Source organism: Bubalus bubalis, chromosome 22 (genome assembly GCF_019923935.1).
Source record: "Bubalus bubalis isolate 160015118507 breed Murrah chromosome 22, NDDB_SH_1, whole genome shotgun sequence".
NCBI lineage: Eukaryota > Metazoa > Chordata > Mammalia > Artiodactyla > Bovidae > Bubalus > Bubalus bubalis.
Window position 1 is genome coordinate 54,524,288 of NC_059178.1, and position 13,783 is coordinate 54,538,070.

General features: G+C 41.8%; 1 protein-coding gene across 1 annotated transcript in view; it reads left to right on the plus strand.

Annotated features, from left to right (window-relative positions):
* DOK6 (docking protein 6) overlaps positions 1 to 10,801 on the plus strand; it is a 420,496-nt gene extending 409,695 nt beyond the window's left edge. Inside the window, exon 8 of the mRNA XM_025273172.3 lies at positions 3,545 to 10,801. Within this exon, the coding sequence (XP_025128957.1) occupies positions 3,545 to 3,684 (140 nt within the window). The 3' untranslated portion in view covers positions 3,685 to 10,801. The remainder of the gene's footprint in view (positions 1 to 3,544) is intronic.
* The last annotated feature ends 2,982 nt before the right edge of the window (positions 10,802 to 13,783 follow it).

The following is a 13,783-nucleotide window of genomic DNA, read 5'->3' on the forward strand; positions in this document are numbered from 1 at the left end:
AGTATTAAATCACATCAGTTATCAACTGTCTGTAAAGACATGATTGAGGTAAGAAAAATTCACCATTTCATTTCCAATTAGACTAGGAACTGTTTGTAGAGGAGATGAAGAAATCTTCAAGATGACTGAATAAGAACAATATTCAAAGCCTGTCATAATGAGGACAGCACACTGCGATGATGGAGAAAGTATAGACACTGAATAGGAAGTCAAACAAAAGTGTGGACCCACTCAGCATAGAAAGAAGGGGGGAAACTAACATTTATTAGGCACCTACCACCCCAGGTGTCTTCCTGTATGTTGTTTTGTTTGAAAGTATGTGTGTGAGTTCAGTCATGTCCAACTCTTTGTGATCGCATGACCCCAGCCAGGCTCCTCTGTCCATGGAATTTTCCAGGCAGGAATACTGGAGTGGGTTGCCATTTCCTCCTCCAGGGGATCGTCCCGACCCAGGTATCTAACCTGGGTCTCCTGCATTGCAGACAGATTCTTTTCCCATTGTGCCACCTGGGAAGCCCATGTTGTTTGTTTAACCCTCAAAATGCCTTAGGAAAGGGACTTCCCCGGTGATCCAGTGGTTAAGACTCTGTGCTTCCACTGCAGGGGGCAAGGGTTGGGGTTCGATCCCTGGTTGGGGAACGAAGATCGTGCATGCCACATGGCGTAACCCCCCCCCAAAAAAAGATACCTTAGGAAAGTGTGTTCTGTCTGTGCAAGAAAATGAGGCTCCAAAAGGGATAGTAGGGCTGGATTTGAACTCAGGGCTGTATGTTTCCGTTGAGGGGACGGCGGGTCTGCACAGTCTGGAGCAGGGGTCACTGTGATGGCTGGACTGACGTGTACAGCCCTGGAACCAAGCCCGTGGGTCACGCTGGCATCCTGCCTTGCTCCCAGACCACACTGGCTGCACAGACCCTGCCCTGGATGTCTGCTGCTGCCTGTCCCTGTCTAATGAGCATCCCAAAGCAGCTGGTGGACCCCAGAAACTCAGGGACCGTGGTTTCCACTACTTTGTCTTCCCTGTGGAATCTTGAACTGTTTTAGTAGCTGCTTGGCAAATGTTTCTTAAATGACTGAAGTTTTACACCAAGGTTCCAGGGTCAAAACCTGGAATGCGTGGGCAAAGACGCTTCTATCTTCACAACTCCAACCTTGGCCTTCAGGCCACAGGTAATGTGAATTAAAGGTGTGCTCTCACACTGCTCTCTTTCAGATATTTCTATTTTTTTTTTAAGTAACAGGGTAAAACCAAGGCCAGTAACACATCTTAACGTTAGGGCTTCCAATTGGTTTTTGCTCATGAATGCCAGTCTCGCCTCCTATAAGAACTATTATCATCCAGCAAGTCAATGGTGAGATAAGGAAGCAAACTGTATAATTTTAAGCGAAGTTTCCAGTATCAGGTCAGTGTATCCTAACCCTGTCATACAAGCACCATGGAAAAAGGCCACCTCCTTAGGGAAGTCTTCACTGACTGCCCCTATGGTGGCCCTACTGGAGGAGGGCCCTCATGGCATGTTTCTTGCTATGATGACAGACTTGTTATTGTCTAGTCGCTAAGTCATGCCTGACTCTGCGGCCCTATGGACTGTAGCCCACCAGGTTCCTCTGTCCATGGGATTCTCTAGGCAAGAATACTGGAGTGGGCTGCCAACTCCTTCTCCAGGGGATCTTCCCATCCCAGGGATGGAACCTACATCTCCGACAGTGGCAGGCAGACTCTTTACCACTGAGCCACCGGGGACGATGCATTTAACATGTATGAATTTAATTGATACACACTGATGTCAGACTCAAAAAGCCATATTATACCATTGCTGTCATACAGACCGTGCAGAGAAGGGAACCGACAAACCCAGACACCAGTAGTCTCTCAAAGGCAGTTACAGCTGGTCACGCGGGGCCAGCTCCCTAGCCCCTACTCCTGACCTCGCCTCTGGTGGCTCCATCTTCCCCCCTACACCCGGCTTCCCTTTCCTCACTGCATCTTCACGGTCCGACAGGAAAGAGAAGACACACTCAGCTGAGGTTTTATGGGAATGTAACGACGGGACCCACACATGAGCTGTGGATCCAGGTACTGAGCCGATGAGGACGTGTGAGTGACGGGCAGGAGCAAGGCAGCCCGCCACCCTCGGGCCTGAAGGTGCAGAGAGAGGAGACGGGGTTTCTGGAGCCGGAGAGGCAGGGGAGGGAGTGGGAAGATCTGGAGGCTGGGAGACGCGCAGGCTGACAGGGGCGGTGGGGCCCTCTCCGCCCAGCCCTGCTCTGAGGCTCACCCAGAGAACCAGGCTAACAGTGCCCCTAAAAGGGTATTTATCTAGAACGGAAGGCTCCGCTCTCACGATTTTTCTTAATGTTAGGAGATTCTGCAACTTTAATTAGCTTTTTATTATTACCCGATGTATCCGCATTTCCTCCCCAGCTCTCAACAAAGATAGGGTGCCGAGTCGTCAGACACACCAGACGATGATGAGACTGGCTTTAAGCGCGTAAACTTGCAAAGGACAGCCCCACCTGGGAGTGAGCAGATTTTGCCCTTTCTGTGTTAACAGACCGTCTTCCCTGGGTTTCTCGCCACAGAGACCAGAAAACGTATAAACCAGACTCAGTACGTTTCTTGCTTTGTGTGACACAGAAGCTCCAAGAGCACAGCACACCACCTCTATTCCATCTTCTCTGCACACTGAGCTCATCCATCAGATACTCATCCTCACATGGGAAGAACAATACTGACTCATTTAGAACACACACCTGGGAAGTCCACAAGAGGCCCCAGAACGCATCCTTTCTCCTGATGTTAGCATTCCACTAGTTTTCCAGTAATTACCTTTGGATTTTGCATTAAACAAAGTTCTCACTGCAGGGGTACATCTGTGCTATATAATCGTAGATATAATTTTTTTAAATAAATTTTCTGTAAGAGTTAGCTTTTAGACCACTCTAGATTCATGGGGTCGCAAAGAGTCGGACACGACTGAGCGACTGAACTGAACTGAATAACCATGGAGGTTTATCATTTGGGTTAATAACCGCATCATGAAGTGGGTACCATTACTCACAAACCCGGGGTACTGAAACGCTATCCCCCTGTGTATTTTTTCCTGATAATTGACACTGGTTAGGATAAAATGAAGTTGACTGCTCAAAAAGGTTTTAAGGAGTGTGTCATTCATTCCTGTATGCTGAAAAGGGACCATCAAAGAAAAGAAAGCGTTTACAGGTTCTCCACCAAAAGCAGCTTTTGGTCGGGGGGGGGGGGGGGGGGGGGGGGCGGTGCGGGGAGGATTCTGTGCTTTTGTTCCAGAGATTGAAGGACAGTAGAAGTCTGAGATCCCTGGAAAGTTCTCCCTAGCTCTCCGGCATCCAGAATTTCTGATACCACCAGGGTCCAAAACTGGGCCCTGAAGACCACATCCTAGCCACCCCCAAGGAACCAGCCGCTGGGCACTCGCTGCCCCCTTGGAGCCAGCCCCTGGTGCCCAGCCAGCCCCCCAGTACCGAGCCAGCCCCCCGGTACAGCTCTCCTTCTGTGCCCCTCCAGGTCACGGGTTCGGGCCCTCAAAGATGTCACGTGCGCAGACCTTCCCCAGCTACGCCTCGGAGCAGAGCGAGGAGACGCAACCGGCCCTGTCGCGCTCCAGCAGCTACGGCTTCAGCTACAGCTCCAGCCTCATCCAGTGACACCCAGGGCGAGGCTGAGACCAGAGAGACCGTCTGTCCGGACCGCCTGCCTGCCTGCGGGGCGCGCGCCCTCTGCCTCCCGGAGGACCAACTGCAGGGAACATTGACCTCGGTCGGGTCTGGCCCCAGTCCCGGTAGAAGGTTCAAAACTGGAGTTCTGCTTCCTTGATTCTGTGGCTAAGTCCTTTATTTATTGAGTTTCTTGGGGTGGGGGTGGGGGTGGGGGGGGTCGGTGTTTTACAAAAATAGAATCCAAATCGTCTGAACAGTCATTTAAATAAAATTCTTTGGGTCTGACAGCAGCAGGAACCTGGGCAGGGTGAGAAGTTGCCAAGCTGGACTGGACCGGACCTGTGTGAGGGCATTACCCCTGGCATTATTACTCTGGGCTCAGTCCCCCCACCTGATGAGAGGTCTGTCTTTGGGCAGAAAGATGACCCGCCACAAGCGGTGTGGCTCGGAGAGTTTCAACAGGGACAAATTCAGTAAGCTCTACAAATGGTACCACAACTCTCCATATAAGTAAGCCCAGTGACAATTAAGGGAACACGAAATTTAGAACACTATTACCCAAGGGCCTTGTAGCTCTATTCTGTGTGTGTGCTGTGTGTGTGCGTGTGTGTCTGTAGACAAATACAGATATGGATATTGCTGTATCCATCTATATCTAACACGTATATATCCATGTGTGCCGAGAGTGACAGGATATGCTCACTTAAATTGTTGAAAACTGTAATTTGGTGCATTAAAATTAAGATTGTTATGTTGAATAACTATTTTTAAAATAGTCCTGTAAAAAAAAAAAAAAAGGCTTCTTATTAGCAAAGTATTTATGTATTCACATCTGCCCCTATGACAAACGGAGGCGACAATGTGAGAACGGGAAACTACTCTGGAAGCGAAGGGACCAGTCTGGCTGTCCTGCTCATCATGTCACGGCCCTGTCTTTCCGTTTAAGTACCCCTTGTTGTTGATGATGTTTCTCCCTTGGGCCCCCTCTGAGCTACATGGGAAGATAGGGTGTGATCCCCAATCAGCTTCCATTTAACCTGGAGGAAAAGAAGGACTCTAAATGACAATCTGATTAAGGGATAAAAATACACTTTAAAAGAACTCAGACATTTTGCAGTCAAGAGAAGAAGAGCATGGAAAGGATGGTAGGTATCATTCTTAAGTGTCAGAGATGCTATTCTCAGAGAGCCATCAGGGGCTTGTAATTACTACATAACCAGAATTGGCTGGGTTTTACTCTCATTTGACTGGATATGGGTTGGCTGGGATTATAAGAGAAAATGTATCCAACAACAACAAAAAGTTTTTTCATCCCTGAGACTAATGACAGACCTATAAGGTTTAAAAGGAAGTGGTGATTCCCACGTGAACTGGGGAAGTTTGGCTAATTCAAGTCAACATAGATATTTTTTTCTAGTTTGGAGTTTACTTAAGTAAAAATAAAAATCATTCTGCCTGAATTGTCTGATGCCACATGCCTAAGATGGTCCGCTCCCAACACTCCAAGGTGGATTTAAAGAACCATGATCCTAGTTTTGTAAGATGAAAACCTGATGTTTTTTTCAATATCAAAATTGTTTAAGCTTTCAGAGTTAGTCTGTTGAAAGGGTACCTGATTTGCTGACCTGTGATAAGACTTTTTCATCCATGGCCATAGCTTGAATGCAGATTGACAGTTCATTATAGACAGTTACTACTAGATAAAAGCAGTATCCAGTCCCTCCTTGATAAATTTCACACTTAGAGCCACTACCTAGACTCTCCACATCTCTCAGATGAGTTTGAAAATGCCATCAAGATGCTAATCATAAGAGTTAATGTGGCTGTGAAAAATAATTATCCTAAGCTTTTGGGGTAAAAAGAAAATTACTCAAACGCTCTGTGCTGTGACTTTTGCTGACACAGCAGAAGAGCAGGAGACTGGTTGCTGATGTTCATACAGCCTTCCCTGAAGTCCCAGCTTCCAGGGTTGAACACCTCCTAATTACTTGAGCACGTGGCATTTGCATTGGAAATGCCGTTAAAGAAACACATCAGAGCGACTCCTGGCTGAGACCATTTGAGCCCAGCTCCTGGTGGTGCCGCATTCACTGCAAGCCTCCTGCGGCTCACTCGGTTGAGCTGTTGCCTAGAGACCACAAGTTTCTACAAGGGACTTAGGGGGAGAGACCCTCAGAGGTCCTGGTTTACGTCTCAGCTTTATTAATGTGCCAGCAGTACAGAAAGCAGGTCTGGGGAGGCGGGCGGGAGGGGGAGATTCTGCTGATTAGACGAGTCTGCTCTTGTGTCTCTTTGGCGGGAGACATGATACCTGCATGAAGTAGTTTCCAGAACACCATTTGCTTGTGATCATTACCAGTGAGTGTAACTGAGGGGGGTCACAAAGATCAGGCATAACCTTGGGCCAGTTCATTCAGAGAATCATGTCATAAAGAGTCAGTGAGAGAGAAATTTCCTTCCTGTGTCGTTAACTCAATCTCATCACAATGAGAATAATGCTATAAAAGATTTCATGGTAAATTTTTGGAGACTTATTCTAGCCTACTCCTCTAGCTATACTTAAAATTGTAGCTAAGTCAAAACTGTTAAATGAACAGATAGAACAATTTATATTAACCTAATATACTTGGCATAAGGCAATGCACATTGTAATCAACATGACAAGCAGATAAATGTTCTACACAAACCAAAGATGAAAAGTTACTGAACCAGTCTGCTGGAACTTCGTAAAGCCAGAACCATAGCAGTCAGAAGAGGGGTCATAGGCGTGTATCCAGCTCACTCGAGGTTGTAGGTTTTTGACTGAAGATGCCTCTACATTTTGTATTTCTCTCCCTTCAGAAACTATCTTCTTCTTAATATACATGTGACTTTTTCATCGTGAGGTAGTGACAGTTACGAACCAAAAACATCTTTTGATTCCTTCTGAAACTCAGATGGCTTTCCATCCAGATTTAGACAGGTGGGTGAAGGTGGTCAGAAGTCACACATTGGGTTGGAAGAAACCCATGGTCAAGGAACCCAACACAAGTCACAAAGGCTCTTCTGAGCACAGAGAAAGCCTGGAAGACACACATATTTCATGGAAAGATTATCTGAAGGGATTTATTTTTTTATGTCCCTGTTTTTTTTTTTCTGATAATATTAATTGCTGTACACACAACCAAGCCATGAGGTTATATTTATTCAGAAAAGTACAAAATAACTGTGACCCAATGGTTTTCTATCCTGGTGGGAGGGAAAAGAAAACATTTCTTTCACTTATTCATCAAATGATACTAGGCACTCAGAACTAAATTGTTTATGCAATAAATACTTATGAATGAGTAGGTTTTGGCCACTACCGCCATTTGAACTTAATGAAATAAGAAATACCTATTTACTTATATGTTAGGGAAGATGCTGTTTGATAGAGCATGTGAAATAAAGTGAAATGTATTTATTAAAAGTAAACCTCACCTTTTTCACCAAGTAGTGAAAAAGTGCTAGTCCTTGTATCTTGTATAATTTTCCTCGGTCTTCACTGGGCAATTATGTTTTGAAAATAATTTATCACCTATAAAATGATTAACCACTTATTCTTTTTGTCCAGCATAGAAGCAGTGGACGGATAAATAACTTTACACTGTTAGTAGTTTCTACAAATCCAATTTATTGCATGTGGTATCTTTATAGTAGATATTAAAAACATAAAAATTGATGTCTGCCCCTCATTCTTTGGCCAGAATCTCAGAAAATCAGTAAAAAGCATGAGTACCCTACTCCCTAGATTATTTTAGCCATTTACTAAAATGGACCACTAAAGCTACAGTGAAAAGAAGCTGAGAAAATTATATTCTTGTAAAAAAAATGATAGTCCAGATTTTATTTTTACAACACAGCACAATAAATGTGCAGTCTACATTCAGTGGGGCTGAACTTAGGCCTCTAATACTTTGTGTCTTATAGCAAATATTATACTGAAAACTGCTCAAAGTGAAAATTAGACTTTTTCTCCAAATCGAAGATGACTTTGAATACCTTGGAATTTTAAATTACTTTACCAATCATTAATATACTTTACAATCCCCTGACCTTGGCCTTCTCAAAATAGATAAAAATTTGCCCCTGGACCTGTGTTAATAATTATAGTAGGTGATATGCCACATGAATGCACGTCTAGCCTATGTAATGTGTGGGGTGCAGTGTCCCCTGGAGGCGGGCAGAACAAGATGGCGGGACGAGTCAGGAGAGCACCAGTTCAGACAAAATTACAAAGACTCCAGGGAAGTGTCCAGCATGACCCCAGGACTGCTGTCTTCACATTCTGACCTCAGTTCTATGTCACAGATGTGGCCTTTACTAGTTTCACCTCACACTAAGTGTGCAATCGAAAGAAGACGTCGGTTTATCAGGTTTTGAAGTTACCACAGAAAGACAACACGTATCAAATATGCTTCCTTCGGTTTAGTGAAAATTATTGCACACAAAAGAATGTGTATCACAAAACACCCATGGTTAAACGTCTCTTGAGTAACACGAGGATCCATCTCTGTACTGTCAGCCTCATTTGAGTTTCAACACGAACGTGTATTAGCCGTGACACTGCTTGGGGGCTAATTAAAAGGTCAACAGCCTCACGTGTGTGTTCCCTATCAGTGTATTGGAAAGAGTCACCCACTTTTGCTCTCTGAAATGACCACAAATCCTCCCTTTCTTACCTGAGAATGTGAATCTTTGTTGTACATTTCTACAACTATTACAACTTAGTGGAGACACAGGATACTTCTTGGGAAAGTATCATTAGATGTTGGACGCCCTTTCTAGATAGATGGAATGCTAGCCAGCTCTGAAAGCAATCACGTAGAAGAACATTTCCACTTTATGCTCTGCTCAGGAGAAAACCCAAACCTGTTGGTATTGTAATTCATGTAAAGGCAAAGAAATGGTCAGGAACAGTTCTGCCTCGTTCCAGGCTTCTAATCCAGGAATGCTTCCTTGGCTCCATGGCGTCTCCCAGTTAGACATGGTGGGAGCTGAGAAATGCTGCGTGGCCTCTAAGTAAATAGGCCCTTGCACGTGTAAGTGTCTCTCCCTGTTTTTCAGATGTTTCTAACTCTTCCTGAACCCATCACCACTAGTTCAATAGAAAGGCTTGATGAGGCAATTCATTAGACTGCTTGTAGGTCATGAGTGATTAGGATAAGTTTTATTACTTTTATATTATCACTGAGTTCTTTGTTGGAAATCCAGATTTACTTATCCTAACGTGATAGTTAAACAAGAAAAATTAAGTAGATGTCTATGTTTTGTTTTCCTACTGGTTCATCATATATATTTATGATTATTGTTTGGGGTCTTTATCACTCTGTCGCACTCTTGTTTCATTATTTATTGCGATTGTCACATCTTTGTTAGATAATAATATCCAGGCTACATTTTTTTCCTGGGAACTCAAAAAGCTTCCATTTTCAACTGAAATTTGGGGAATGGCATTTTTTTACATTAAAATACCTTACATATCAAGTTTTTTCTTACACACTTCAGTAGGCAATTATTTAAATTAACTTTAGATAAGTAAATATGTTAAATTATTAAATAATATGAAAAACACATTTTACTTGTGATTTTCATACACTTTTCTCATTGAAGATTTTAACATCTTGTATACACTTAAAGGAGAGGAAAAATACATTTGTAATCAAAATACACCAACTTTATTCTACTAATTCTACCTAATAAGTTTTTATTTTGCTTTGTTTTCTCTGCCTGCTATTGTGGTTTGAAGAAAAATGACTGGATTTAAATTTTCTAATAGTTATTTTGGTAGGTTTAGTAGCTGACACAGTTAGCTTTTTCAGTCTATGCTCTGATTTTAGGATGGTTTTAAGGAACATAAATTCAACCCTTTTTGTAGACACAGAATTGTGAGTCAAATGGTACAAGGTCTCCATGCTATCTCTGTAGTTGTGTTCATGCTGGAACTTAATTACTATCTTAACACTCAAATGATCCACATAATACTCATAAGAGTTGCTTATTTTCAGGAATCTGACATTTAAAACCTAAATTCAGGAGAAAAAGAAAACTGAGATGATTTAAAGAATTTGTTTTTTTTAAAGTCACTGTAGGATTTCTCTCAAAAAAAATTATGAGAGAGTTTTTATGGTGTTTCAATATCATTAACTATTTGACAGAAGCTCAAAAGTCAGGAAAAGTGAAAATGACAGGGGTATCTTAATATTAAATATGAATTAGAAATTAGTATGACTGATATAGGTTGATAAATAATTTGATTAATAAAATTTAGATTTACATATATATTGCATAATTCAAGGAACAATGCTTTCTTTTATCAAAAATATATATGGCTGTATCAGTGGGCAGAGTGGGGCAAAATGGAGCTCCCACTTTTTGTGACAGCCTGAAAAGAATTTCTTTCCAGTTATGATACAATTATTTTAGTTATAGCAGGCAGATATAAATCATAGCAACGAATCAGTCTACCCCTTGACAATAAATAATGCATGAAAGCCAGTATCATCTTTACTGCAGACGACAGGAGACCTCCTGGGACCTGCAGAGAACCTCTTACTCTCTCCACACACACACATTTTTGACTTTTTACCTACTCTCTGTGTTCCACTACAGTGATCTTTTTCTTAGGTCCACACAGAACTATCCCATCTTGTAAATTCCTCACCCCTATGAATCTTCAAACTATATTAAATTATGTGCTATATGTTTCCTTTATGTAAAACTCTTTTAAATTAATTTATATATACTTTGTGAAGTTTTATACTGTACATTGTAAACATATGTCATTTGTCATTGATTCCATTTACTGTTTATGAGCATTTTGGTAAATAACTAGACCCTGGGCCCTTGTTAAGAAATAAAATATCCATTGCAAATTTGCTTCTATTGGAAAATATGTGATTTGACTTGAATCACAATTTATCCCAGATAACAGTTTGGGGACATCTGTACTTAACATTGGGCCACCTTTGGAAAAGGAACGCAAAGAAAGAGCTGTCCCTGGAAACTAAATGTGAATTTCTGGCAGAACAGAAAATATTATTATAATGCGGCAATAATAAAATTAGGAAATTAAATTATTTAAAAATCTGTCTGTGTGATTATTCCCCTTGAAAATACATGAAATGCATAGCTCAAGAATTACCACTTTCTGAATTCATAGTTTCTATATCTCAATTCTTAATAGAGAAAACTTACTAAAATCTTACTCATAATTTTAAGAAATTTACAAAAGATATGACTACCAGGAAGACGTTATAGTTGCACAGTATTAAAATTTCCCCCACCCCACTGTAAAAAAGAAAAAGCAGTTCAAGAATACAACTTTGCATGATCAAGATTTTGAACATCTAAATTGATGGTTTTTACTCACGAAGTATTTGATATTGTTGGAACTGTAATAGTATATGATTTCCTTAATTTTTGTTATTGTGTGATGAGCTGTAACTATGTAATTAAATAGAATTTTGACAATCACATTCTGCTAACCTTTAAAATGTCACTTATTCCTTCACTTACTGGCTTGCTATTTTCAAAATAAAGTAAAAGAAGGCCTTTATTAAATGTAAGGTTACTGAGAATTTATTATGCATTTCCAGTGTTTTCCTAACTCTGGTATAATATAATTTTTATTAGGTTGACTCTGGTTTGACAGAATCATAGAATATTAATGTTGAAAATGACATTGGCAATCAACACATCTACTAGTGAAGCCATATCCAGAATTCTTAAGTGGCTTTCGCAGTGTCAGACTACTAGAAAACAGCTTTCCTCCAGAACTATGTTCATCCTCTAATAAAGAAAGAAAATTATTGAAAACGAGCATTTGGTAGAAAAGGATTGAACATCCAAAGTGAAATGTGTGTGGTCATGACTGCTAGACATCAGTGGCTTTCTTTACTACTTTCTCTCTCATGACACAGAATCCTTTGTGACTTGGATTTAGACTTGCAGAATCTGTTTCTCAAACTTAATCTTTAAATATTAGCTGGGCATTTCTTATTTGCTATTACCAAATTAGTTAGGAATATTTTTGTCCTTTTATAGAGTCGGCTTTAGAGAGAGAAAGTGAAGCTTCCATAATATCATAGAAATCAAAATGGGAGAGGAAGCTTGAATTACGAGGTCAGTCCTAGTGCTGAAATGTCCTGCTCCAAGCAGGTCTGGACAAGGTCATGAATTGGAGGAAAGCAATGAAAAATGTATGATTGTTTTCAATTCTGTGCAGCCAGTAGAAGGCTGGAAAATGCTTAGGAGGGTGATGGTGGTGCAAACACTCATTCTTTCTAAATGCTGAATGAAACAGCTTCTTCTGTCTATGACTTCCATGTGCTTTCAGAACAAACTGATGTGAACTTGATGGAGTTTTCTTTCCCTTTCTGTCACTATTAAAATCATGGGGATCATGTTTACTGGGGAAAGTGTATGAAAATTACAAAAGCTTGTATAAGTTTAGAGCCAACATAAGACACTGAATAAATGCAGGTCAGAGGGTACAGCCCAAAAGCAATTACTATGCTATTTTTGTAATGTACCAAAAACCCAAATCTGGTAATTCTCCCAAGACGGAAAAACTGCTATCTTTATTTCCAAGTATTCAAGAAAAATGTTAGACCAATATACCTAATTTTGATATCCATATGGTAATTTTTAAAATCAGTGTTTGAGCAAGAACTAGAGTATTTAAATATTCATGGAAACATGAATTATCCTAATATCTAGGTATTTTAGGAAATCAGGCTTGATTTGTATAATCGCAAAGGCCAGTCAGTGGGTAAGTACTTCCTGAACACTTGCTACCAACAGAACGTGAGTACAGGGCAGCCCCTACCTCTTGGCTCTTGTTCTTGCCTCCTTTGAAATACTCATGATACACATCAGTGCCAGGTGTGAGCTCTGATGGCAAAGCGTGTGGCTTCCACAGAAAACCTGAGATGACTAGAAATAAGGGCACAGGGAAAGGAAGAAGGACCAGCCTCATCAGGCTCCCCAAATCCCTTTCTCAAAACTGTTTCTCTGCATTTCCTCCTCCCCTCCCCTCCCCCTCCTTCCCCTCCTTTTCCACCTTCCTTCTCTTCCTTTGCTATCCTCTCCCCCTCCTCCCCCTCCTTTCCCACCCTCCCCCTCCTCCCCCTCCATCACACCCTCCCCCTCCTCCCCCTCCTCCTCTTCTTCACCCTCCTTTCCCACCTTCCTCCTCCTCCCCCTCCTTTCCCACCCTCCCCCTCCTACCCCTCCTTTCCCACCCTCCCCCTCCTCCCCCTCCTCCCCCTCCTCCCCCTCCTCCCCCTCCTCCCCCTCCTCCCCCTCCTCCCCCTCCTTCACACCCTCCCTCTCCTCCCCTCCTTTCCCACCCTCCCCCTCCCTTCCCACCCTCCCCCTCCTTACCCACCCTCCCCGTCCTCCCCCTGCTTTCCCACCTTCTCCTCCTCCCCCTCCTTTTCCACCCTCTTTTCTTCTCCTTCCTTTCCCACCTTACCCCTCCTCCCCCTCCCTCTTCCCCCGCCTCCTCTTCCTTCTTTTCTATCCCTCTCTCTCTCTCTAAATATTTAGACCCACCTTGTTTTTTAATCACAGGAAATTATTAAGCAACATAGTCTAACATAACTCCAAAATTACTTCTTGCTATCTCAGTCATATAAATTTTGTTAAACCACTTTTTCTAAAATTCCCTATTCCTCCTGATGCAAATATGTACATAAGACAAATACACACTCTCCATCACTTTCTATGTTTGTGTGAATTTTACAGAGACCTGTTCTACATACCTAATACTCTTCTGAATATTTGCAAACTTTGATTATAAGGTAGCTAAAAGAAAAAAAAACCTACTATCTCAAAATTTAATTTTAAGAAACATTAACTGAATCTTCTAAGAGCTGGGTATTCAAAAGAGAATAAGACTTGGATCCTCCTTTAAGGAACTCATTATTTAAGGAAATGGATGCATTTCAAGTCATGAAGTAGGTATATTCAGTTTAGCGCTGTTCAGCTAATGTCCCTTGATCCTTCCTTGTTTCAATATTCATTAAAAAAATGTTTTAAGTACCTTGCTATTTTTGAAGTTTAT